At 43.6% G+C, this 25,148-nt stretch overlaps 1 protein-coding gene across 1 annotated transcript in view; it reads left to right on the forward strand.

Moving 5' to 3' along the window:
* The first annotated feature begins 336 nt into the window (after positions 1–336).
* Positions 337–25,148, forward strand: part of HSPA12B (heat shock protein family A (Hsp70) member 12B) — a 230,372-nt gene continuing 205,560 nt past the window's right edge. The window contains exons 1-2 of the mRNA XM_030190980.1: positions 337–672; positions 14,845–14,906. Coding sequence (XP_030046840.1) covers positions 14,864–14,906 — 43 coding nt within the window. The 5' untranslated portion in view covers positions 337–672; positions 14,845–14,863. The remainder of the gene's footprint in view (positions 673–14,844; positions 14,907–25,148) is intronic.

Below are 25,148 nucleotides of genomic sequence, written 5' to 3' on the forward strand. Positions count from 1 at the left end.
AAGAATGAAAAAGCTGAAAAAAAAAGTCAAAAATGGAATCTGAAAGGAAAGAATTTAAGCTAAGAGAAAAAAATTAGCAACGGATAAAGCACAAAAATCAAACTGGAAATGTGAGAAAATTAAGAAAGGCAAAAAGAAAACAGAAGTAAGCTGAGAGGGGGGGGGGGGGGGGGGGGGGGGGGGGGGGGGGGGGGGGGGGGGGGGTTGGGAACCACAGGAAAGAGCAGGCATCCAAACCTGATTAAATGGTTGTGAAGGATTGTTTTGACCAGATCATAGTGTTTCACTCCCTCAGGATTGCTAGCCCTGCCTCCTCTCACATCTGCATCTGGGATTGCAATCTGAAACACCGTCTGGGCTGGGAGTGCCTTGGGTAACAGAAGGAAGCCGTAAAGAAATCTTCCTACTTGGAAAACAGAAATAGCCAAGGTTCTGTGAGTCGTTTGAATGCGATCTGGGCTTTGGGGGGGGCGTCGGGGGCTGGTTCTCCAGTGAAGCCGAGAACTCAATACTTGTAGTCAAATAAAATTGCACCGGGGGTATCTTTGCAAACTTCTTTTGCTGGAGTGAATGAGCTGCACACAGGCGCTGGACTTTGAAACTATTGTTTCGCAGCTGGATTGAGGCAAGGCTTGTTCAAGGTTATTCCAAATATTCTGAGAAACTTCCAAGGTAATGTAGTGAAAATAAGGCTGCATTTTTACTTGTATTAATTTCTTTGATAGACGTGCTTGAGGCATACTTTAGAAATCAATAGCTACTATAGAAGATGAGAAGCTCCAACAACTATTAGTTAGAATATAAGAAGAAGCTTTTTTTTCTGGCCAGAGAATAAAAATATTAAAGGCTTAAACTGCCATTTATTTGGAAGCATTTTACTTCCACAAAATATGCAACAAACTCCCTCACCTAGCTAGTAGAATTATACAGCATTTCGAAAAGCTGTATAATTTGTTGTTTTGTTCTGTCTGTTCTTTTTCCATGATGTGACTGAACGTTTCTAAATGTGGATACATATAATTTACCTGTGCAATTTTGCATTTAACTGAATAGCTGATAGTATCTACAGAGCATTATACACAGGCTAACAACTGTATACTGAACAGTTCCACTGTAAGTTATTACTAATTAATGTTAGCTAATCTTTTGATAATATATTAGAACTTGTGGGCAAAGCAGATTATATATGCCAAATTTATAAATTAAATGAATGAGTTTTGTGGAGTAAAGCTGCACAGTGCATCTTATGTAAAGAACTAAGAAAAGTTCACGAGCAATCACAGTAAAACAGATAAATCACAGGTAAATAAAAGATATGCCCTAGAACTCCGGGGTGCTGAGTCTGTTTGCTAGCAAGCTCTGGCTGACACAGAGGTGCAAAAGGTGTTGCTGGTTTGCTATTGTTGAAGGGTTTTCAAAAATAGAATCAGTTTTTCCGCTAATAATCAGCCACCAGGGAGGGACCCTGGTGCTGAGCTGATAAGAGATGCTATTTGTTATTAACTGGGTTTTTATTTTTAACAACCTTTCTGTTGGAACCAAGGCTATATAAAATAATAACTTGCTAGAGGAAACCGAGATTGTTTGTTTGTTTTGTGGACGACTTAACCTGAAACTGTATTTATTTAGCATTTCCAGTACGTACATGTTGTGCAAAATAAATTATATAACTAAAAGATTCTATTTACTAAACAGCTTTCCATAGTCACAAAATGGCAGAAATCCATTCGTGTGTGGGCCCCTTAGATTGTAATCTTTTTGGAGCAGGGAAGCTACCTACTGTGCTTGAAATGTATTGTAATTCTCCTTGAATATGGGTTTGGAAAGATGAACAGCCAACTCTAGATTCCAAATCCAAAATTTATTCTCCACTTTGAAGATGTGTGAGCGCAAAGGATGTTGCAAGTTTTGTAGATTTTGTAACAGTGATTCTCACCCTGTATTTGGAAGTCACGTGTGGTAATTTTACATCTCTAACGGGGGCACCTTCACACAACTCTGAAATTTTGGTGCATGGCATAACTGAATAGCCTAAAACTTGAAATCCAGTTTTGTGGAAAAGGTGGCTGAAGGAATGTGAGTGGCTGAGACATAGCTTACTAAAAATGTGGATGGCAAGAAGCTGAGTTTCACTGTCATGTATTCAATGGTGAGGGGAATTGTGGGTTCCTGTATTGTACAACCTAGCATGGGTAACTCATGATTGAAAATCACTGCTTGACACCCAATTGGATTGCTGATTCCAGTCTGGTTCACAGTCAAGGCAAAGGTCAATTTAGGAATCACAGATGCTAAACCAGATCATTTCCTGACTGGTGATTATATCCACTTCTAAAGCAGAGGCCCATGTTCATTTCCAGGCCAGGGTAAGAAAGATTTTTCAGTTTTCTCTTTCTGTTGCTGTCTCTCATATTTGATTGCAGTCACTCGATTATACTGTCTACCTCAAACAGCCATAATTTTTCAGGGCACAGACATGGATCTATCACAGTCCAGTACAAGTGGAAACCCATTTTCTAAAGCAACTAACCGGCTAGCTCAAAGTGCTCCACACAACCGGGTAGTTTTACAAAGAATATTTCACATATAAAACATGTTTTACACATCGAACTTGGGGCTGGTATACATGCATAAATTATGAGCACACCAAGATTACATATAGGTTTATACAATCTGCTTGTAGGCATTCCTGGAGGAGTGGCCTAGTGGTTAGGGTGGTGGAGCACAGGCAGCTCCTTGTGACACTGGGCAAGTCACTTAACCCTCCATTGCCCCATGTAAGCCGCATTGAGCCAGCCATGAGTGGGAAAGCACAGGGTACAAATGTAACAAAAAATAATAATAATAATAATTTGGATAGAGCTGGGCTGGAGTTGTGGTAAACACACATAATTTATAAAATACACCTATACACAGAGTATCCAGCTTAAAATCAAAAGAGAAAAACACCTATATTGCGACCCAAATCGGGAGATGGGCGTCTTTCTCCCATGGGCGCCCAAATCGGTATAATCAAAAGCTGATTTTGGGCGTTTCCAACTGCAATCCTTCGCAGAAACGGGTAAAGTTGATGGGAGCGTGTTGGAGGCGTGGTGAAGGCGGAACTGGGGCGTGGTTATCGGCCGAGGAGAGATGGGCATCTTTAGCTGATAATCGAAAAAAAAGGCGTTTTTACCGCGATTTTGGGTCACTTTTTTTGGACCCTTTTTTCACAAACAGGTCCCAAAAAAGTGTCCCAACTGACCAGATGACCACTGGAGGGAATCGGGGATGACCTCCCTGGACTCCCCCAGTGGTCACTAACCCCCTCCCACCCACCCCCCCCCCCCCCACTTTAAATACTTTTTTTCCAGCCTCTATGCCAGCCTCAAATGCCGTACCCACCTCCATGACAGCAGAAATTGTTCTATCCTGTGACAGCCTTTCCCTGGTTCTGATGTGGCTCTCGGGTGAGTGTGACACCTTTTCTGTTATGTGCACTGCAGAGTCACATCAGCAATGCATTGTGGTGGGTGTAGGGTATTGGGCTCCATGATTCCACTAGCTTGTGTTAAATGCTCACGATGTTGGTAGTTGGTAGGCTCTACTCCCATGGTGCTTTTCCCCCTGCTTACTGGGTCAGTGTGTGCCCTGTTTTGTTTCCAGTAGTCCATGAGGTAGTGGCCATTTTTGTAAGCCAGTTTTAGATCCCTTTCACGTGTTAGCCACGTTACAGAACTTAGTTCTTCCCTTGAATGTGGCTGAAAGAGGGCATTGTACAGCATTCTGCCAGCTCTGACCTACTGCTCATCTCAGTACCAGGGAGACTCGTTGCCAGTGGGGCACAACCTCTGATCTGCAGTTAACTGTGAGTAAGCGTGCTTATTCCAATAAAGGACGTTTTCGGAGAGATTAGTATTCAGGTGTTAACTGGTGTGCCAATGTTATATAGCAGCAACCAGTCCTAGAGGCCTGCGTGTATGCAGGGCCCTGGAGCACTTTTAGTGGGTACCACAGTGCACTTCAGCCAGGCGGACCCAGGCCCATCCCCCCCCTACCTGTAACACTTGTGCTGGTAAATGGGAGGCCTGCAAAACCCACTGTACCCACATGTAGGTGCCCCCTTCACCCCTAAGAGCTATGGTAGTGTTGTACATTTGTGGGTAGTCGGTTTTGGGGGAGGGGGTTGGGGGCTCAGCACCCGTGGTAAGGGAGCTATGCATGTGGGAGCGTTGTCTGAAGTCCACCGCACTGACCTCTAGGGTGCCCAGTTGGTGTCCTGGCATGTCAGGGGGGCGAGTGTACTATGAATCGTGGCCTCTCCCATAACCAAATGGCTCGGATTAGGACGTTTTTGAGCTGAGCATTTTTAGTTTCCATTATCGATAAAAAAAACAAACTCCCAGCTGAAAAACGTCCATTTTTTCAAAAATACGGTCTGTCCCACCTCTTCACGTACCCGTTTTCGGACATAGACGCCCATGGAGATAGGCGTTCGCGTTCGATTATGCCCTTCCACGTATCTTTATAAAAGAATCTAAAAATACACACCTTTCAGCCCTACTAATCTCCAAATGTAAACCAGGTCCAGAGACTGACTGAGACAGTAGCAGCTGCATCATGGTCAGGGCCGTGCTAACACGGTAAGCGGGGTAAGCATGGCAGGGGGGCGCCTCCCTCTGGGGGGGCGCCGCCGCACCATGCTCACCTCGCTCGCCCTCCCGCTCCCATTGTTCAACTGCCCGCCCTCTTCTCCCCCCCCCTCCAACATCCCTTTTCTTTTTTTTTCTTTTAAATTTACCTCCGTGGCAGTCCAGCAGCGCAGCGTCAGTGAAGGAGGTGGCACTTCCGACGTCTCTAGCCTTCCCTTCGCTGTGTTCCGCCTTCTTCTGATGTCAAGGAAATGACGTCAGAAGAAGGCGGAACACAGCGAAGGGAAGGCTAGAGACGTCGGGAGCGCCGCCTCCTTCACTGACGCTGCACTGCTGGACCGCCACGGAGGTAAATTTAAAAGAAAAAAAAGAAAAGGGATGTTGGGGGGAGAGAAGCGGGCGGGCAGTTGAACAATGGGAGCGGGAGGGCAGGGGAGAGAGGAGCATGGATGCAAAGGGGGGGGAGAAGAGGGCAGGCCAGGCCAACTGGGACATGGGAGCGGGAGGGCAGGGGAGAGACAAGCTTGGATGCGAAGGGGAGGGGAGAAGAGGGCGGGCCAGGCCAACTGGGACATGGGAGCGGGAGGACAGGGGAGAGAGGAGCATGGATGCGAGGGGGGTCATGGAAGGGAGAGAGGGGAATTGCTGGACATAGAGGGGAGGGAAGAGAGATGAAGGAGATGAAATGATGGAAAAGGAAGAGAGGAGAAAAACTGCACATAGATGAAGAAAATAGGCAGAAGCTGAGGACCAGAAATGAAGAAGAAAGGAGGAAAGGAAAGAAATAAATGGAAAGGAAGCCCTGGAAACGGAGTTAAGAGGACAGATAGCAGCAGAATCAGATACTGGGCCAGCATGATCAGAAAAAGAAAGTCACCAGACAACAAAGGTAGAAAAAAATCATTTTATTTTCATTTTAGTGTTTGGAATATGTCCACTTTGAGAATTTACATCTGCTATCTTATTTTGCAATGTATAGCAATTTGTTTCTAAGAATATTGCTGACAATTCCTGTCAGTGTGGCAAGTGGTGAGCGATCATTTTCACGGGGGGGGGGGGGGGGGGGGTGGGGGGGGGGGGGGGGGGCGCCGCTGCCGCCAACTGATAGTCTGCAGGGGGGGGCGCCAACTGATAGTCTGCAGGGGGGCGCCAGAGACCCTAGGCACGGCCCTGATCATGGTAACAAACCAGTAGATGGTGACTCCATAGGCGGCTCTCCCATCCAGGATGTGCATGCTGATTGCTGGCTTGGACTCTCTTGCACTTGAATTCTAGCAGCAGCAGCCTCACAGTGCACTGCCAGCCCCCCCCCCCCCCCCCCCCCCCCCCCCACCTTCCACTCTGCTGGACAGCTCCATGAAAGCAGGAAACCTTTCATTCCTCACACATTAGAGACACTGAGCATGATATGTGAGGACATAGAACAGACATACTCCAGGGCCCTCCCTGATTCTGGAAGCAGAGACAGGCTCCAGCTAAGTAAAACAAAGCGCTTTAATTATACGTTAATGAGCTGGAATTCAAAAAATATCAGGCTTCAGGCCCTCCCTGCTCTACTCCTTATTTTTATCTTTCAGACCCACAGCATACTTGAAAGGTTACAAAGAAACACCCATGCCAGCCAGATGAAAGGTGTACCGTGTAGGTCCCTGATGGCGAACCTATGACACGTGTGTCAGCACTGACACGCGTAGCCATTTTCGATGACACGCGTGCCGCCGCAGTGTGGTCCGCCCTCCCTCCTCGCTCCTGGAAACTAACCTTAAAGCCTCCTTTCACGTTGCAGCAAGCAGCAGCAGGGCAGGCCACTCCTTCCTTCCGTGTCCTGCCCTCGCCTGACGTAACGTCTGCGAGGGCGGAGCACAGAAGGAAGGAGGAGAGGTCTGCTCTGCTGCTGCTTGCTGCGACGTGAAAGGAGGCTTTAAGGTTAGTTCCGGGCCTGGTAGCGGGTGGAGGGGGGGCCCGGCGACCTCGGGTGGGCAGCGATCTCGGGTAGGGGGGCCGGGGCCTTTCTAGTAGCATGCTGTGGTCACACCTCTCCTTAAGAAGCCTTCACTCGACCCTACTTGTCCCTCTAATTACCGACCCATCTCCCTGCTTCCTTTTCTCTCCAAATTACTTGAGCGTGCTGTTCACCGCCGCTGCCTTGATTTTCTCTCCTCACATGCTATTCTTGACCCACTACAGTCTGGTTTTCGCCCTCTCCACTCAACCGAAACTGCGCTTACTAAAGTCTCCAATGACCTATTACTGGCTAAATCCAGAGGTCAATATTCCATCCTCATTCTTCTTGATCTTTCCACTGCTTTTGACACTGTCAATCATAGCATACTTCTCGATACCCTGTCCTCACTTGGATTCCAGGGCTCTGTCCTTTCCTGGTTCTCTTCCTACCTCTCCCTCCGCACCTTTAGTGTTCACTCTGGTGGATCCTCTTCTACTTCTATCCCTCTGCCTGTCGGCGTACCTCAGGGTTCTGTTTTTGGTCCCCTCCTTTTTTCTATCTACACTTCTTCCCTTGGTTCATTAATCTCATCCCATGGCTTTTCCTACCATCTCTATGCTGATGACTCCCAAATCTACCTTTCTACCCCCTGATATCTCACCTTGCATCCAAACCAAAGTTTCAGCGTGCTTGTCTGACATTGCTGTCTGGATGTCTCAACGCCACCTGAAATTAAATATGACCAAAACCGAGCTTCTCATTTTCCCCCCCAAACTCACCTCCCCGCTCCCCCCGTTTTCTATTTCTGTTGATGGCTCTCTCATTCTCCCTGTCTCCTCAGCTCGAAACCTTGGGATCATCTTTGACTCTTCTCTCTCCTTCTCTGCTCATATCCAGCAGATTGCCAAGACCTGTCGTTTCTTTCTTTACAACATCCGTAAAATTCGCCCCTTTCTTTCCGAGCACTCTACCAAAACCCTCATCCACACCCTTGTCACCTCTCGTTTAGACTACTGCAATCTGCTTCTTGCTGGCCTCCCACTTAGTCACCTCTCCCCTCTCCAGTCGGTTCAAAACTCTGCTGCCCGTCTCATCTTCCGCCAGGGTCGCTAAACTCATACTACCCCTCTCCTCAAGACCCTTCACTGGCTCCCTATCCGTTTTCGCATCCTGTTCAAACTTCTTCTACTAACCTATAAATGTACTCACTCTGCTGCTCCCCAGTATCTCTCCACACTCGTCCTTCCCTACACCCCTTCCTGTGCACTCCGCTCCATGGATAAATCCTTCTTATCTGTTCCCTTCTCCACTACTGCCAACTCCAGACTTTGCGCCTTCTGTCTTGCTGCACCCTACGCCTGGAATAAACTTCCTGAGCCCCTACGTCTTGCCCCATCCTTGGCCACCTTTAAATCTAGACTGAAAGCCCACCTCTTTAACATTGCTTTTGACTCATAACCACTTGTAACCACTCGCCTCCACCTACCCTCCTCTCTTCCTTCCCATTCACATTAATTGATTTGATTTGCTTACTTTATTTATTTTTTTGTCTATTAGATTGTAAGCTCTTTGAGCAGGGACTGTCTTTCTTCTATGTTTGTGCAGTGCTGCGTACGCCTTGTAGCGCTATAGAAATGCTAAATAGTAGTAGTAGTAGTAGTAGTAGTAGTTGAAGTGACACACCACCCGAGTTATGCTCGTTTTTTTGGCGAATTTTGACACACCAAGCTCAAAAGGTTGCCCATCACTGGTGTAGGTGATAAGACCATCTACCTCTGAACTCAAAGTCTATAAGCTCTCTCTGGTGCCCCATGTCTTTCTTCTGCTGTACACTCAGGGAGCTAGGTTTTGTATGCTTGCTAACCCCTGCCCCTCCATATGTCCTGTGCTGGACTTAAGGTTCAAACCTTTTATATCCACTGCCACAAATAAGGCTGTTATGGAATGCCTCTCATATGAGAAAAGGCTAAATAGATTAGGGCTCTTCAGCTTGGAAAAGAGATGGCTGAGGGGAGATATGATTGAGGTCTACAAAATCCTGAGTGGTGTGGAGTGGGTGGAGGTGAATCAATTATTCACTCATTCAAAAAGTACAAAGACCCGGGCACACTCAATGAAATTACATGGAAATATTTTTAAAACAAATAGGAGGAAATATTATTTCACTCAAAGAATAGTTAAGCTGTTGAACTCATTGCCAGAAGATGTAGTAACAGTGGTTATTTATTTATTTATTTATTTATTTATTTATTTATTTATTTTATTTTATTTTATTTTTCTGCATTTGTATCCCACATTTTCCCACATCTTTGCAGGCTCAATGTGGCTTACACTATACTGTAGTGGTGATCGCCATTTCCGGAGTGAGAATTACAGAGTATTATCACAATTAAAGTACAGAAAATATAAAGTAAATCAGTAGCAAATAGACATACAATTCATTTCAGGTAACTGAGATCAAGGGTAATATATAACGTTCAAAAAATGATAATGTGATTAAACTAACCAAATAAAAAGTTCGAAGTTAACTTATTCTGGTAAAGTTTTGATGTCAAGTCTTTTAAGAGGGTTCCTTTTGATAAGTCTCTTTGAACAGTTTAGTCTTTAATAATTTCCGGAAGGCTGCCAGATCGTGTGTTGTTTTTATGGCATTTGGTAGTGCATTCCAAAGCTGCGTGCAGATGTAGGAGAAGCTTGATGCATGTATTGATTTATATTTTAGTCCTTTACAAGTGGGATAATGGAGGTTCAGGAATGTGCGTGATGAACTTTTTGTATTTCTTGTTGGTAGATCTATGAGGTCTGACATATATATCGGGGCCTCACCATGAATAATTTTATGAACAAGGGTACAGATTTTGAATGTAATTCGATCTTTTAGTGGGAGCCAGTGTAATTTTTCTCTGAGGGGCTTAGTGCTTTTGAATTTTTCTTTTCCAAATATGAGTCTGACTGCAGTATTTTGGGCCATTTGAAGTCTTTTAATAATTTGTGGTTTACATCCGGCAAATATGGAATTGCAATAGTCCAAATGGCTTAACACCATTGACTGCACCAGATTGCGGAATACCTCCCTTGAGAAAAAAGATTTTACTCTTTTTAAGCTTCCACATTGCATGGAACATTTTCTTCATTACATTTTTTGCATGATTTTCATGAGTAAGATTACGATCAATTGTGACTCCCAGAAGTTTCAAGGTATCCGAGATAGGAAGAATGTGGTTTGGGGTATTTATATTGGTGTAATTGATCTTGTTATATTTCGAAGAAAGGATAAGGCATTGTGTATTTTCTGCGTTAAGCTTTAGTTGGAATGCATCCGCCCATAAGTTCATTATTTGGAAGCTATGATTGATTTTATTTGTAATTTCTGTTGTTATTTTTAAACGGGATATATATCGTGACATCGTCAGCGTAGATGTATGGATTGAGGCTTTGACTGGATAGTGATTTGGTCAGTGGTGTCATCATTAAGTTAAAGAGAGTTGGTGAAAGAGGCGATCCCTGAGGCTCTCCACATCCAGGTTTCCAAGGAGATGATGTAATCGAATTTGATAGCACTTGGTAAGTTCTTGAGGTTAGGAAGCCATTAATCCAATTCAATACATTTAAATAATATAATAATAATAATAATAATATAGTGTATCTGGGTTTAAAAAGGTTTGGACAAGTTCCTGGAGGAAAAGTCCATAGTCTGCTATTGAGACAGACATAGGGAAGCCACTGCTTGCCCTAGAATTGGTAGCGTGGAATGTTGCTACTAATTGGGTTTCTGCCAGGTTCTTGTGAATAATAAATGTAAACCGCAGAATATCAGATCCATGACCCTTTACCCTTTACCGACTAATATTTCGCCAGTGTCGTTATGCTCATATTAGCCCTCTCCTCAAGTCACTTCACTGGCTTCCTATCCATTTCCGCATACAGTTCAAACTCCTCTTATTGTCCTATAAGTGCATTCACTCTGCAGCTCCTCAGTACCTCTTCACTCTCATCTCTCCCTACATTCCTCCCCGGGAACTCCGTTCACTGGGTAAATCTCTCTTATCTGCACCCTTCTCCTCCACTGCTAACTCCAGACTCCGTTCCTTTTATCTTGCAGCACCATATGCCTGGAATAGACTTCCTGAGCCGGTACGTCAAGCTCCATCTCTGGCCGTCTTCAAATCTAAGCTAAAAGCCCACCTTTTTGATGCTGCTTTTAACTCCTAACCCTCATTCACTTGTTGAACCCTTATTTTATCATCCTCACTTTAATATACCCTTATCTCTCGTTTGTCCTGTTTGTCTGTCCTAATTAGATTGTAAGCTATGTCGAGCAGGGACTGTCTCTTCATGTTCAAGTGTACAGTGCTGCGTACGTCTAGTAGCGCTTTAGAAATGATAAGTAGTAGTAGTAGTAGATTGGCCACTGTTGGAAGCAGGATACTGAGCTTGATGGACCAGTGGTCTGCCCCAATATGGCTATTCTTATGTGCCACAATGGGGAATGTGTAGCAGCAGTTGTATAACAGCATTTAGGCACACCTAAGCCGTTTTAGAACACTATTGTACTGTAAAGGTTCGTTAGTGTGCCAGAACTTATGGCAGGTCATTGGCTGGTGTAAGTTGGCGTTCCTAAGTGTGCCACGAAATGAGCGCAAATGATATCATTCTACAAGTTGCATGTGTCTCATAGTGACTTGTCCATGGCTCGCCCATGCTCTGCCTACGTCACATGCTAAGCAATTTTGGCACATACTTTATACAAGAGCACCTAGTACTTACACTTTCACATGACAATTATTGGTGCCAATGATGAGTGTAAGGGCTCATATTCTATAACTTATGTACGTGTTTGGTGCCCAAGATTAGGTGCCAGCTAACAAGCTTTCCCTCCACACCTTTTTTTAAAGTATGCATCAAGGATTCAAGAATTATAGTGTGCTTAACATTCAGAACTTTTTGTGTGGGCTGGAGGTCACATACTTTCTTTACTAAAGACTCCCTGAAGTCACTTAGTTAGAAGGGTGATAAAAGGCAAAAGATTCTAGGTACAGTGATAAGGGAAGCATATTCTGTAACATGGTGCGCGTTAATTCTAAGTCACGTGTAAGGGGCATAATCAAACGGCGACGACCATCTTTAAGGGCACCCATCTCTAAGGACATCCCGGCGAAGAGGCGGAGAAACCCGTATTATGGAAACAAGATGGGCGTCCATCTTTTGTTTCGATAATATGGTCGGGGGTGCCCAAATCTCAACATTTAGGCCGACCTTAGAGATGGTCGTCCCTGGTTTTCGGCGATAATGGAAACCGAGGACACCCATCTCAAAAACAACCAAATCCAAGGCATTTGGTCGTGGAAGGAGCCAGCATTCGTAGTGCACTGGTCTCCCTCACATGCCAGGACACCAACCAGGCTCCCTAGGGGGCATTACAGTGGACTTCACAAATTGCTCCCAGGTGCATAGCTCCTTTACCTTGGGTGCTGAGCCCCCCCAACCCCCCTAAAACCCACTCCCCACAAATGTACACCACTACCATATCCCTAAGGGGTGAAGGGGGGCACCTACATGTGGGTACAGTGGGTTTCGGGTGGGTTTTGAAGGGCTCACATTTACCACCAGAAGTGTAACAAGTATGGGGGGGGTGGGCCTGGGTCCGCCTGCCTGAAGTGCACTGCACCCACTAAAACTGCTCCAGGGACCTGTATACTGCTGTCATGGAGCTGGGTATGACATTTGAGGCTGGCATAGAGGCTGGCAAAAAAAAAAAATAAGTTATTTTTTTTAGGGTGGGAGGGGGTTGGTGACCACTGGGGGAGTAAGGGGAGGTCATCCCCAATTCCCTCCAGTGGTCATCTGGTCAGTTTAGGCACCTTTTTGAGGCTTGGTCGTGAAACAAAATGGACCAAGTAAAGTCGAACAAATGCTCATCAGGGCAGCGGTGTACCAATGGCGGGCAGTGGGGGCAGTCCACCCCAAGTGCACGCTGCTGGAGTGGTGCAGAGAGCAGCTGCACGCCTGTTGGCTCCACTGGTTCCCTGCTCCCTCTGCTCTGGAACAGGTTACTTCCTGTTCCGGGGCAGAGGGAGCAGGGAGCCAGCAGAGCCGAGAGCCATGAGGCTGCTCCCAGCAGCTAAGAATGCACCCGGGGGGGAGGGTTGATGTGCCGGGGGGGTGTCGTGCTGCACCCGGGGGGGGGGGGGGGGGGGGGGGCTGTGCATCAACGATCCACCCCGGGTGGCAGCCGACCTATGATCGTCACTGCATCAGGGACGCTCTTCTTTTTTCCAATATCGGCCGAGGACGCCCATCTCTTAATCATGCTCCAGTCCTGCCTTTGCTACAGTGCTGACACTCCCCCGTGAACTTCGGTCGTCCCCGTGACGGGATGCAGTTGAGGACGCCCAGAATCAGCTTTCAATTATACCGATTGGGGCGACCCTGAGAGAAGGACGCCCATCTCCCGATTTGTGTCGGAAGGTGGGCGCCCTTCTCTTTCAAAAATGCCCCTGATAGTTGAATAGGGGGTGTGGCCATGGGCGTGGTGTGGCAAATCAATGTGGGTTGTTATAGAATACCCCTGCTCTGTGCCTGTTTTAGGCATTGGGGTCTACACCAAGTAAAACATGGCATAAATGGCCACAACTAATCTTGGTTGCGTGGAGAAGCACATGGCATATTCTATATACCACGTGAAAATTTAAGCCTATTCTATAAAATTTAGGCTTACTTTTCCCAGTGGAATTTTCAGGCCCCATATATAGAATCTAGCCCTTAGGGGCCCTTTTACCAAGCTACAGTAAAAAGTGACCTTATTGTACCCTTACATGGGTCTTTCCTGCCCACTAAAGCCATTTGTACTGCAGCAGTAAAATGGATAATTTTTATTTTTTCAATTAATGGCCATGTACTAATCTTCCTATTAAAACAACAAAAAAAAAATTAGTGCATGAGCCCTTACTGACACTTAGGGGGCTGTTTGCTAAAACTTAGCTCGAGTTATCTGCAGCAGGGTCCATAGTAATAAAATGGACCCTGCTGCAGATAACTTGAGCTAAGCTTTAGTAAACAGGGGGGGTTATTTTGTAGTTTACTGCTTTGAATGTAGTTGCAAAAACCTCAGAAAGGCGGTATATCAAGTCCCATTTCCCTTTCACATTTCCCTTTAATTAATGGCCATGTACTAATCTTGCTATTTAAAAAAAAAACAAAAATGCATGAGCCCTTACCGACACTTTTTGTAGGCAGTAAGAGCTCACATGCTAATCTCGTGCTAATCAGTTAGCACAGAAACACTCACTCTCTCCCAGACATGCCCCCTCTATGAGAAAATAAAAAGTTTTATTCAGTGCGGGGTTCGCATGCGCATACTGGGCTTTTACCGCAGGACTCTTCAACGCATCCCTTACTGCAGCTTTGTAAAAGGATGCGTTAATCACATAGGGGGCCCTTTTACTAAGCCACGTAAGCATCTATGCGCACCCAACGTGTGCCCGGCTACCACATGGCTCTTGCGGTAAAATTCATTTTTGGCGCGCATCCGATATGCGCGTCCGAAAAATAATTTTTATTTTCTGGCACGCGTCCGCTACACACGCCAAATGGCATTTGATGCACGTAGGTCATTACCACCCGGATACTGCGTGAGACTTTACTGCTAGATCAATGGCTGGCGGTAAGGTCTCAGACCCAAAATGGACATGCGCCAATTGTTATTTTGCCGCGTGTCCATTTTCAGCAAAAAATTTTTTAAAGGCATTTTTTGCAGGTGTGCTGAAAAATGGATCTGCGTGCGCCCAAAACACACACCTACACTACCACAGGCCATTTTTCAGCTCACCTTAGTAAAAGGTTCCCATAGTTAATCTACATCTCAGTAAACGGGAGTAGTCTTTTATTGTAAATTGTAAATTGCTTTTTCAGGGTAATTTTGAATCAAGGCTTTCTAACTTATATCAGTTCTGCTAACCTGACCATAGAATGGAAAAATGTTTTGCAATCTGAGCTTGAAAAGTCTACCTAAAGAGATTATAAATTGAAGGGCTAAAGTCGGTGTAGACCTGATTTATATCCACATTATCAAAAATTACAGCAACGTTAACAATGTACAGAGGCCCACTTTTGATGCTGTCAGTATTTTGAATTAGCACAAAGTATCAGAGGAAGGCACTCGACTGAGAACACGTGTCCTGAATACTTTTGTCTGACATTTATTCGACAGTAAGTATACTAGATGCCATATGAACAATGGTTTTAAATGTGAATATTTGTGTTTTACAGCCTGCTGGGTGATGTCACCATGTCAAGTCTTCTAGATTTCAGAATGCGCACCCTTCAAATAGGTAAGAGGAATGACTCACAGAATGACAGACAAGACACCAAGTAACAAAGTGCAATGTGGAGAATATTAGCTTTTTAAAGTTTGGATATGGAGGCTTCCAAAGGGTTTACCCGATTGCCTTTTTGAATATTTGCCATGTCAGCAGACTTGTTTAAGCCTTGTTATTTATTTATTTATTTATTTATTTTACACATTTATAGAGCTCTTAAATCAAAGTGGTTTATAAAAAAAAGCATGCAAAGCAAAATACATACAACACCAACAATAAAATCAGTAAAATATATGGAAACCATATACTACCATTGATGTCTCATATCCATGACTTGCATCAGAACTGCGCCACTGTAACAGCCGTCTTTACATAAATATTTCCACAATGAAGTCTTAAATAACCGCTTGAACTGCAAAGTTTCAAACACAATCTCTATTGGCCTTTTAAAACGTTCCATATCTGTACTCCAGCCACAGAAAAAGCTGCAGATCTAGTCTCACAATATCTTGTGTGGGACACCACATCAGGTGACAAATGCATTGTCGTCTCAGACCTCAAACTCAACAGGACGATACACAACAAAACTATCTTTCACGTACTTTGGTTATCTAACGTCTCTCCAAGGAAGTCATGATAGCTAAGCCCAAACATGTAAAATACTTCACTCTCAATCATTAGCTCATCCTCAGCTGCTCTTTCACTTCCAGCCATCTGCTTATGAACATATCAAGGAACTTGCTAGTACTCTACTAGGATGCTCCACTTTTACTCTGCTTCAACAGCATGAGTTCCCATGTAGCATCTCTGTGTCTAATCTAGATCTCTTCAGAAATCAAGCTGAATGAACTAGGAAAGGAATTTAAAAAATTACCGTATTCAATCCTTTTAGGGATATCCCTCCTCTAAATTTGCTCTTCCATTGACTTCAAGGAGAGTAGCACTGGAATGTCTCCAGATTCATTTTATGCTTTTTTATTTTCTTGCTTATGGAAATGATGCCTGTGTAGAAAAGACTGTGGAAAATGTTTATCAAATGCCTGTGTACCAACTCTCATTTGTCATTGGATGGATAGGACACAAACACATCTTCGATTCCCACTGCAGCTCCTTGTGACTCTGGGCAAGTTACTTAACCCTCCATTGCACCAAGTACAAATAAGTACCTGTATATATTATGCAAACCTCTTTGAATGTAGTTGCAAAAACCACAGAAAGGTGGTATATCAAGTCCCATTTCCCTTTCCCTTAGCTTCTCTTTTTTAGGTATTTTTCTCAAAAAAGAGACAGCTCCTGTAGCTGAGGATCAGTCAATCAGTCTGTCTGTCTATCCGCACCATTGTGTCACACTGCAAAGGTGAATTATGAATAGTTTTCATTTTAAAGTGCACTGAGGGAAAGGAAACTCTTACAAATTGAAGGGCCATTTAAATTATAAAAGGACCATCATTAACGGTGTGCCAGAGGAATCTGTCCTTGATTTGGTTCTTTTTAACATTTTTCTAGGTGATATTGCAGAAGGGTTATCTGGAAACCTTTGCCTCTTCGTGGATGATTACAAAATCTACAACAGGGTATACACCCTGGAAGTTGTGGATAAAGGAAAAGGAATCTAATGAAGCTTGAGTAATGGTCTATAGTTTGGCAGCTAAGAAATGTAGGGTCATTCATTTGGGATGTATAAAACCAAAGGAAGCAATATAGTATAAGGGTAAAATTCTTATGCACAAACGGAGAGCAAGTGTTGGGAGTGATTGTATCTGATAATCTTAAGGTAGCCAATAGAAGTAGACAAAACAATAGCAAAAGCCAGAAGGATGCTTGGATGTATAGGGAGAGGAATGGCCAGCAGGAAAAAGGAGGTGAAAGTGTCTCTATGTAATTGTCTGATGAGCGCTCATTTGGAGTATTTTGTGTGATTCTGGAGAACATACCTTCAAAAGTATATAAATTGGATAGTGTGACGTGGTCTACAGAACATTGCCCCTCTCCCTTGAGGAAAGCCCCTCCAATAGCCAGAGCCACTTTAAGAAAGATCCTTCTATAACTAACCAGAGCCACCTTAAGAGCACCAGGAAGAAGTGAGCTGGACGGGGTGGAGTTGAGACCAGGGAGTTTAAAGGGAAGGGCCAGGCAGATGTTAAGGAGGCCCAGGGAAGGAAGAGGTGATACCCTAGTCTATGTGTGTTCTACATTTGTTTAGCTGCTGTGTTTGGTTGAGGTAAGCCTTGCTGCTAACTGTTTGAACTTTGCAAGTTTGTTGGAGATCTGGCCAGAGCCAGACCTGACAAGTGAAATAGAACTGAAAAGCTGGGTTTCGGGTGTGGCACAGCTGCAGACTGTGTTTAAGATTACCGCCAGAGGCGGTTTACTGCTGTTTGCCGAAACTGCCGGGATTTTCCCCTTCTATGCCTCAGGAAGAATCAGGCCCGAGGGTACATGAACAGAAATACTAATAGCTGTGTTCTTGAACTGCAGAGGGTTACCCTTGCTCCGACTTTGGGCCCTGTGAAGAAAACAGGCCAAGGAATTCCTGTTCTTGTAAATAAATACTTATTTTTGCATTCTACCTTTTGTCTGGCTGTATTATTTTTCTGACCACGCCTAACCCCGCTGGGGATCTCACAGATAGAATTAATCTAGAGGGCAGATATTAGAATGGTTGATGGTCTTTATAACAAAATCTACAACAGGGATATAGTATGTTGAGATAAACTTAGGGATATAAATATGCATACTTTGAAAGCCACCACCCAGGAAAATGATCTAGGCATCATCATCATAGACAATATGTTGAAATCTGCTCAGTGTGCAACGGCGGTCAAAAAAATAAACAGAATGTTAAAGATTATTAGAAAACAAATGGAGAATGAAACAGAAAATATCATAATACCTCTTCATCACTCCATGGTGTGACTGCACCTTGACTTTTGTGTGCAATTCTAGCCATTGTATCTCAAAACAGATATAGCAGAATTAGAAAAAGTACAGAGAAGGGTGATCAGACTGATAGAGGATGGAACAACTACCTTATGAGAAAAGGCTAAAGAGTTTAGGGCTCTTCCATTTGGAGAAGAGACAACTGAAGGGGGATACGATAGAGGTCTATAAAATCCTGAGACGAGAGGAATGAGTAAACACAAATTGATTACTCTTTGAAAAATCCAAAGACTAGGGGACATACCATGAAGTTACTAAGTAGTACATTTAAAACAAATCAGAGCAAACATTTTTTCACTCAACCACATAATTCAGCTCTGGAATTCGTTGACAGAGAATGTGGTTAAAGCAGTGTAGATGAATTTAAAAAAAGATTTGAACAAGTTCCTTAAGGAAAAGTCTATAAACTGTTACTAAGATAGACATGAGAAAGCCACTGCTTATCCCTGTGGGTGAGTATCACGGAAACCATCTACTTGATGAGATTGTGCCGGGTACTTGTGATCTGAATTGGCCACTGTTGGAAACAGGATACTGGACTTGATAGACCTTTGGTCTGAATGAGTATGGTATTTCTTATGTTCCTATCTTAACAGGCATTTAAATACTTCCAAAGTATAAATACACAATAGGCTGGCCTCTTTAGGTGGAATGAAAACACTGAAACAAAGGATCATAGGATGAGAGTGAAAAGATGTAGACTCAGGATTTATTTCTTTAAGGAACGGGTAGTGAATGGATGGAATAGCCTCCCACTGGAGGTGGTAGAGATACAGACTATGTCTGAATTCAAGGTAATCAATAGAAATAAAATAAAATAGAACATAGAAAAGAAAATAAGATGATACCTTTTTTACTGGACTAACTTAATACATTTTTTTGATTAGCTTTCAAAGGTGGCGCTTCTTCATCAGATCAGAAATCTCTGTTTTCTATCTTTTAACCAGTTTTTAATCCGCAATAGGACACTACCTCCTATCCCATAACTCTCCAATTTCCTCTGGAGTCTTTCATGAGGTACTTTGTCAAAAACCTTTTGAAAATCCAGATACACAATGAGGGGCATAATTGAAAGGGGCGCCCAAGTTTTCCTGAGGATGTCCTCGCAGGACGTCCCAGCGAAGGGGCAGGGAAACCCGTATTATTGAAACAAGATGGGCATCCATCTTTCATTTCAATAATACGGTCGGGGACGCCCAAATTGAGAAATTCAGGTCGACCTTAGAGATGGTCGTCCTTAGAGATGGTTGTCCCTGATTTTCGGTGATAATGGAAACCAAGGACGCCCATCTCAGAAACAACGAAATCTAAGCCATTTGGTCATGGGAGAAGCCAGCATTTGTAGTGCACTGGTCCCCCTGACATGCCAGGACACCAACCGGGCACCCTAGGGGGCACTGCAGTTGACTTCAGAAATTGCTCCTAGCTGCATAGCTCCCTTACCTTGGGTGCTGAGCCCCCCAACCCCCCCCCCCCAAAACCCACTACCCACAACACTACCATAGCCCTTATGGGTGAAGGGGGGCACCTAGATGTGGGTATAGGGGGTTTCTGGTAGGTTTAGAAGGGCTCACATTTACCACCACAAGTGTAACAGGTAGGGGGGGTGGGCCTGGGTCCACCTGCCTGTAGTGCACTGCACCCACTAAAACTGCTCCAGGGACTTGCATACTGCTGTCATGGAGCTGGGTATGACATTTGAGGCTGGCAAAAAATATTTTTACAGGTTTTTTTTTAGTGTGAGAGGGGGTTAGTGACCACTGGGGGAGTAAGGGGAGGTCATCCCTGATTCCCTCCGGTGGTCATCTGGTCAATTCGGGCACCTTTTTGAGGCTTGGTCGCAAGAAAAACAGGACCAAGTAAAGTCGCCCAAGTGCTCCTCAGACACGCCCTTCTTTTTTCCATTATGGGTCGAGGACGCCCATGTGTTGGGCATGCCCCAGTCCCGCCTTTGCTACGCTTCCGACTTGCCCCCGTGAACTTTGGTCACCCCCGCAACGGAAAGCATTTGAGGACGCCCAAAATCGGCTTTCGATTATGCCGATTTGGGCAACCCTGGGAGAAGGATGCCCATCTCTCGATTTGTGTCGAAAGATGGGCGCCCTTCTCTTTCGAAAATAAGCCTGAAAATCAACCGGCTCACCTTTATCCACATGTTTGTTCACACTTCAAAGAAATGTAATAGATTGGTGAGGCAAAATTTCCCTTCACTAAATCCATGTTGACTTTGTCTCATTAATTCATGCTTTTAAATATGCTCTGTAATTTTGTTCTTTATAATAGTCTCTACCATTTTGTCCACCACCAATGTCAGGCTCACCGGTCTATAATTTCCCGGATCTCCTCTGGAACCTTTTTTAAAAATCGGCATTACATTGACCACCCTCTAATTTTCCGCTGCCATGCTCGATTTTAAAGATAAATTACACATTACTAATAATAGTTCCACAAGTTCATTTTTCAATTCTATCATTACTCTGGGAACAATACCATATGGTACAGGAGGTTTGCTACTCTTCAGTTTGTCAAATTGCCCCGTTACATCCTCGAGGTTTATAGAGATTTCATTCAGTTTCTCTGACTTGCCAGCTTTGAATAACATTTCTGGCACCGGTATCTCTCCCAAATCTTCCTCGGTGAAGACTGAAGCAAATAATTCATTTAATCTCTCCACTATGGCTTTGTCTTCTCTGATTGCCCCTTTTTACCCACCCCTCCTCCAGTCATCTAGCGATCCAACCAATTATTTTGCCAGCTTCCTGCTTTTAATATACCTAAAAGAAATTTTACTATATATTTTTGCCTCCAATGCAATCTTTTTTTCAAATTCCCTCTTAGCCTTCCTTATCAGCGCTCTGCATTTGACTTGACATTCCTTATGTTGTTTCTTATTATTTTCAGTCGGTTCCTTCTTCCGTTTTCTGAAGGATTTTCTTTTAGCTCTAATAGCTTCCATCACCTCACTTTTTAACCATGGCAGCTGTCGTTTGGTCTTCCATCCTTCTTTTTTAATATGCGGAATATATTTGGCCTGGGTTTCCAGGATGGTATTTTTGAATAGCATCCACACCTGATGTAAATTTTTGACCCTCGCAGCTGCTCCTCTAAGTTCTGTTTTACCGTTCTTCTCATTTTATCATAGTCTCCTTTTTGAAAGTTAAACGCTAATGTATTGGATTTCCAGCATATACTTACTCCAAAGCTAATATCAAATCTGATCATATTATGATCACTGTTATGAAGCAGCCCTAGCACCTTTACCTGCCGCACCAGATCATACGCTTCACTAAGGACTAGGTCTAGAATTTTTCATTCTCTCGTCAACTCCTATACCAGCTGCTCCATAAAGCAGTCCTTGAGTTTGTCAAGGAATTTTACCTCCCTAGCATGCCTCAATGTTAAATTTACCCAGTCAATATCATGGTAATTGAAATCACCCATTATTATTGTGTTGCCCAGTTTGTTAGCGTCCCTAATTTCCTTTAACATTTCTACATCCGTCTGTTCATCCTGGCCAGGCGGTCAGTAGTACACTCCTATCACTATCCTTTTCCACTTTACACATGGAATTTCAATCCATAGGGATTCCAAGATGTGTTTTGTTTCCTGCAGAATTTTCAATCTATTTGATTCAAGGCTCTCCTTAACATATAATGCTACCCCTCCACCAATTCGATCCACCCTATCACTATGATATAATTTGTACCCCGGTATGACAGTGTCCCACTGGTTATCTTCCTTCCACCAGGTCTCAGAGGTGCCTATTATACCTAATTTTTCATTTAGTGCAATATATTCTAACTCTCCCATCTTATTTCTTAGGCTTCTAGCATTCGCATATAGACATTTCAAACTATGTTTGTTGTTCCTATTTACATCATGCTCAGTACTTGACAGTATTAATTTGCAGTCTTTTGTCTGATTTTTATTTTTATTTAAGGACACCTGATCCTACTACGGTCTCTTTTGAAACCTCACTATCGGGATATGTTATCTTCCCTTATTCCTAACCATGTGCTGTTGAGCGACTGTTGGCCTTCCCCAAGTTTTTAGTTTAAAAGCTGCTCTATCTCCTTTTTTAAATGCCGATACCAGCAGCCTGGTCCCACCCTGATTAAAGTACAGCCCATCCTTTTCGGAATAGGCTCCCCCTTCCCCAGAATGTTGCCCAGTTCCTAACAAATCTAAAGCCCTCCTCCCTGCACCATCATCTCATCCATGCATTGAGACTCCGGAGCTCTGCCTGTCTCTTGGGCCCTGCATGTGGAATGGGTAGCACTTTAGAAAATGCTACCCTGGAGGTTCTGGATTTGAGCTTCCTACCTAAGAGCCTAAATTTGGCTTCCAGAACCTCTCTCCCACATTTTCCTATGTCATTGGTACCCACATGTACGGACAGCTGGCTCCTCCCCAGCACTATCTAAAATCCTATCTAGGTGATGCATGAGGTCCGCCACCTTCGCACCAGGCAGGCAAATCACCAGGCGATCCTCACATCCACCAGCCACCCAGCTATCTATATGCCTAATTATCGAATCACCAACTACAACAGCTGTCCTAACCCTTCCCTCTTGGGCAGAGCTTGGAGACATATCTTTGGTGCGAGAGGATAGTACATCCACTGGTGGGCAGGAGTACTTTCTACTTCACCAGGGTGATGCTCTCCTTCTAAGAGACCTCCTTCCTCCAAGGTAGCACAGGGGCTACCAGACTGGAGGTGGGACTTTTCTACAACACCCATGTAGGTCTCCTCTATGCACCTATCTGACTCCCTCGGCTCCACCAAGTCTGCTACTCTAGCCTCAAGAGAACAGACCCATTCTCTGAGAGCTAGGAGCTCTTTGCATCGGGCACACACATATAACAGCTCACAAACTGGGACTAAACTAGGTCCTGCAGTGCCTGCTAGAGGCTATCTGTTAATTCTGTGGTACAAAGTTCAAGTTTTATAACTAGGGGGAAAAGAGTATGGAGATTAGTTGGTAAAGTTTGCTTTTTTATATTTTTATTCTGCTTATCACTAACCTACAATTCCTCCTTTAAACCCCAATCTTTAAGTTCCCAAAGCACAAAGCAAAATAGTGTTCATTTTCCAGAGAAATGTCCTCTTCTCTCAGAGCTTCTCAGAAAGAAAGTTCAGTGGGACCTTTCCTCTTTATATAGTTTCGAATTTAAGGGTACTTGTTCAAAACAGGCTCTTCCAAGGTAAATCAGTAATCAGGTTGCCCTTAGTAACCTATGCAAATATTCTACTGCCTCACACATTAATTAACAACTAATTGAGGTCAATGGCAGTGCTACTTCTCTAGCAACCAAAGAACAGAAAATAACTGTCTTTTAGAACAAGATTTGAGCCTTCCCTCTATCGTTTTAAAGGTTTTTTGCTGTTAAGTTTCTACCTCTAGAAAAGGTTTTAGTTTAAAACTATGGGGAAAATATCTACTCCTAGAGAAAATTTCAATTTAAAACTATGGGAAAGGGGCTCTACACTATGGAAACTAGTTAATAATGCTTGTTTCTCTCTCTCTCTCTCTCTTCCCCCCCCCCCCCTTAATACTAAACTAGGTCCTGCAGTGCCTGCTAGAGGCTATCTATTAATGCTGTGGTACAAAGTTCAAGTTTTAAAACTAGGGGGGAAAGAGTATGGAGATTAGTTGGTAAAGTTTGCTTGTTTATATTTTTATTCTGCCTATCACAGACCTACAATTCCTCCTTTTAAACCCCAATCTTTAAGTTCCCAAAGCACAAATCAAAATAGTGTTCACTTACCAGAGAAACACAACTTCTCAGAAAGAAAGTTCAGTGGGACCTTTCCTCCTTATATAGTAGACTAACATAGCATCTATACTGCTATTTCCAGAGGTTATGTAAAACACTTCAAGATTTGTGAGCTCTTGAATGACCATAGTACCTTGTAAGATAGGCTGTGGGGATGTTAGAATGAAAGAATAATCCGAATCATAGTTACCTGATGCTAGGATCCACCTTGGGGGTCAGCGCTCAAGAAAAAGATCTGGGTGTCGTTGTAGATAATACACTGAAATCTTTTGCTCAGTGTGCGGCGGCGGCTAAAAAAGCAAATAGGATGATAGGAATTATTAGGAAAGGGATGGTGAATAAGACCGAAAACACTATAATGCCTTTGTATCGCTCCACGGTGCGTCCGCACTTTGAGTATTGCGTTCAGTTCTGGTCATCGTATCTCAAAAAAGATATAGCGGAATTAGAAAAGGTTCAAAGAAGAGTGACCAAAATGATAAAGGGGTGGAACTCCTCTTGTATGAGGAAAGGCTAAAGAGGCTAGGGCTCTTCAGCTTGGAGAAGAGATGGATGAAGAGAGATATGATTGAGGCCTACAAAATTCTAAGTGGTGTAGAACGAGTAGAAGTAAATCAATTTTTTACTCATTCCAAAAGTACAAAGACTAGGTAACACTCAAAAACGTTACATGGAAATACTTTTAAAACAAATAGGAGGAAATATTTTTTCACTCAACGAATAGTTAAGCTCTGGAACTCTTTGCTGAGGATGTGGTAACAGCGGTTAGCGCATCTGGGTTTTAAAAAGATTTGGACAAATTCCTGGAGGAAAAGTCCATAGTCTGCTTGCCCTGGGATTTGTAGTATGGAGTGTTGCCATGATTTGGGTTTCTGCCAGGTACTTGTGACCTGACTTGGCCACAGTTTGAAACAGGATACTGGACTAGATGGACCATTGGTCTGACCCAGTATTGCTACTCTTATGTATATGTATCTTGTACCGAGGACATTTTCATTCCTAGCTTGCTTCCTGAATTGTAATACTGAGTGTTTGGTAAGTAGTATCAGCACATAAGAAAGCAAAAAAATTGTCATTTAATTGTATAAAGAACATATTTTCAGAATAATAACCTTAAGTCAACTACAACATGTTGAACATTTGAATGCAAATATTATAGTCCTTAAGGATGGGTTATTTTAATAGTTAACATCTGGGTGTCTAATGTAGTTCATACACAGTAACAAAGCAAAACACCCATGAGGTGAGGTATATAACAGCTTTTTTATGCAGTCATACTAATCTGAACCACATTGAACAATTCAGCACTACCGATGATCTCATCCCATCTTCACTTCCTGCTTGGAGCACTAAAGTCAGGAAAACACGCTGACACAGAGCTGGAGTAAAACTGCCATCTATCATCTGCTAATACCCGATTTCCAGTCCAGCAGAACACAATCAACCACAGCCTTACACTCTTGCCGCTTCTCTGTACAGCTGCAGGAAAGCTCAGTAAAGAGTTTTGCATAAGAATGATCTGTATAAACAAATAGC

This window comes from Microcaecilia unicolor, chromosome 2 (assembly GCF_901765095.1).
Source record: "Microcaecilia unicolor chromosome 2, aMicUni1.1, whole genome shotgun sequence".
NCBI lineage: Eukaryota > Metazoa > Chordata > Amphibia > Gymnophiona > Siphonopidae > Microcaecilia > Microcaecilia unicolor.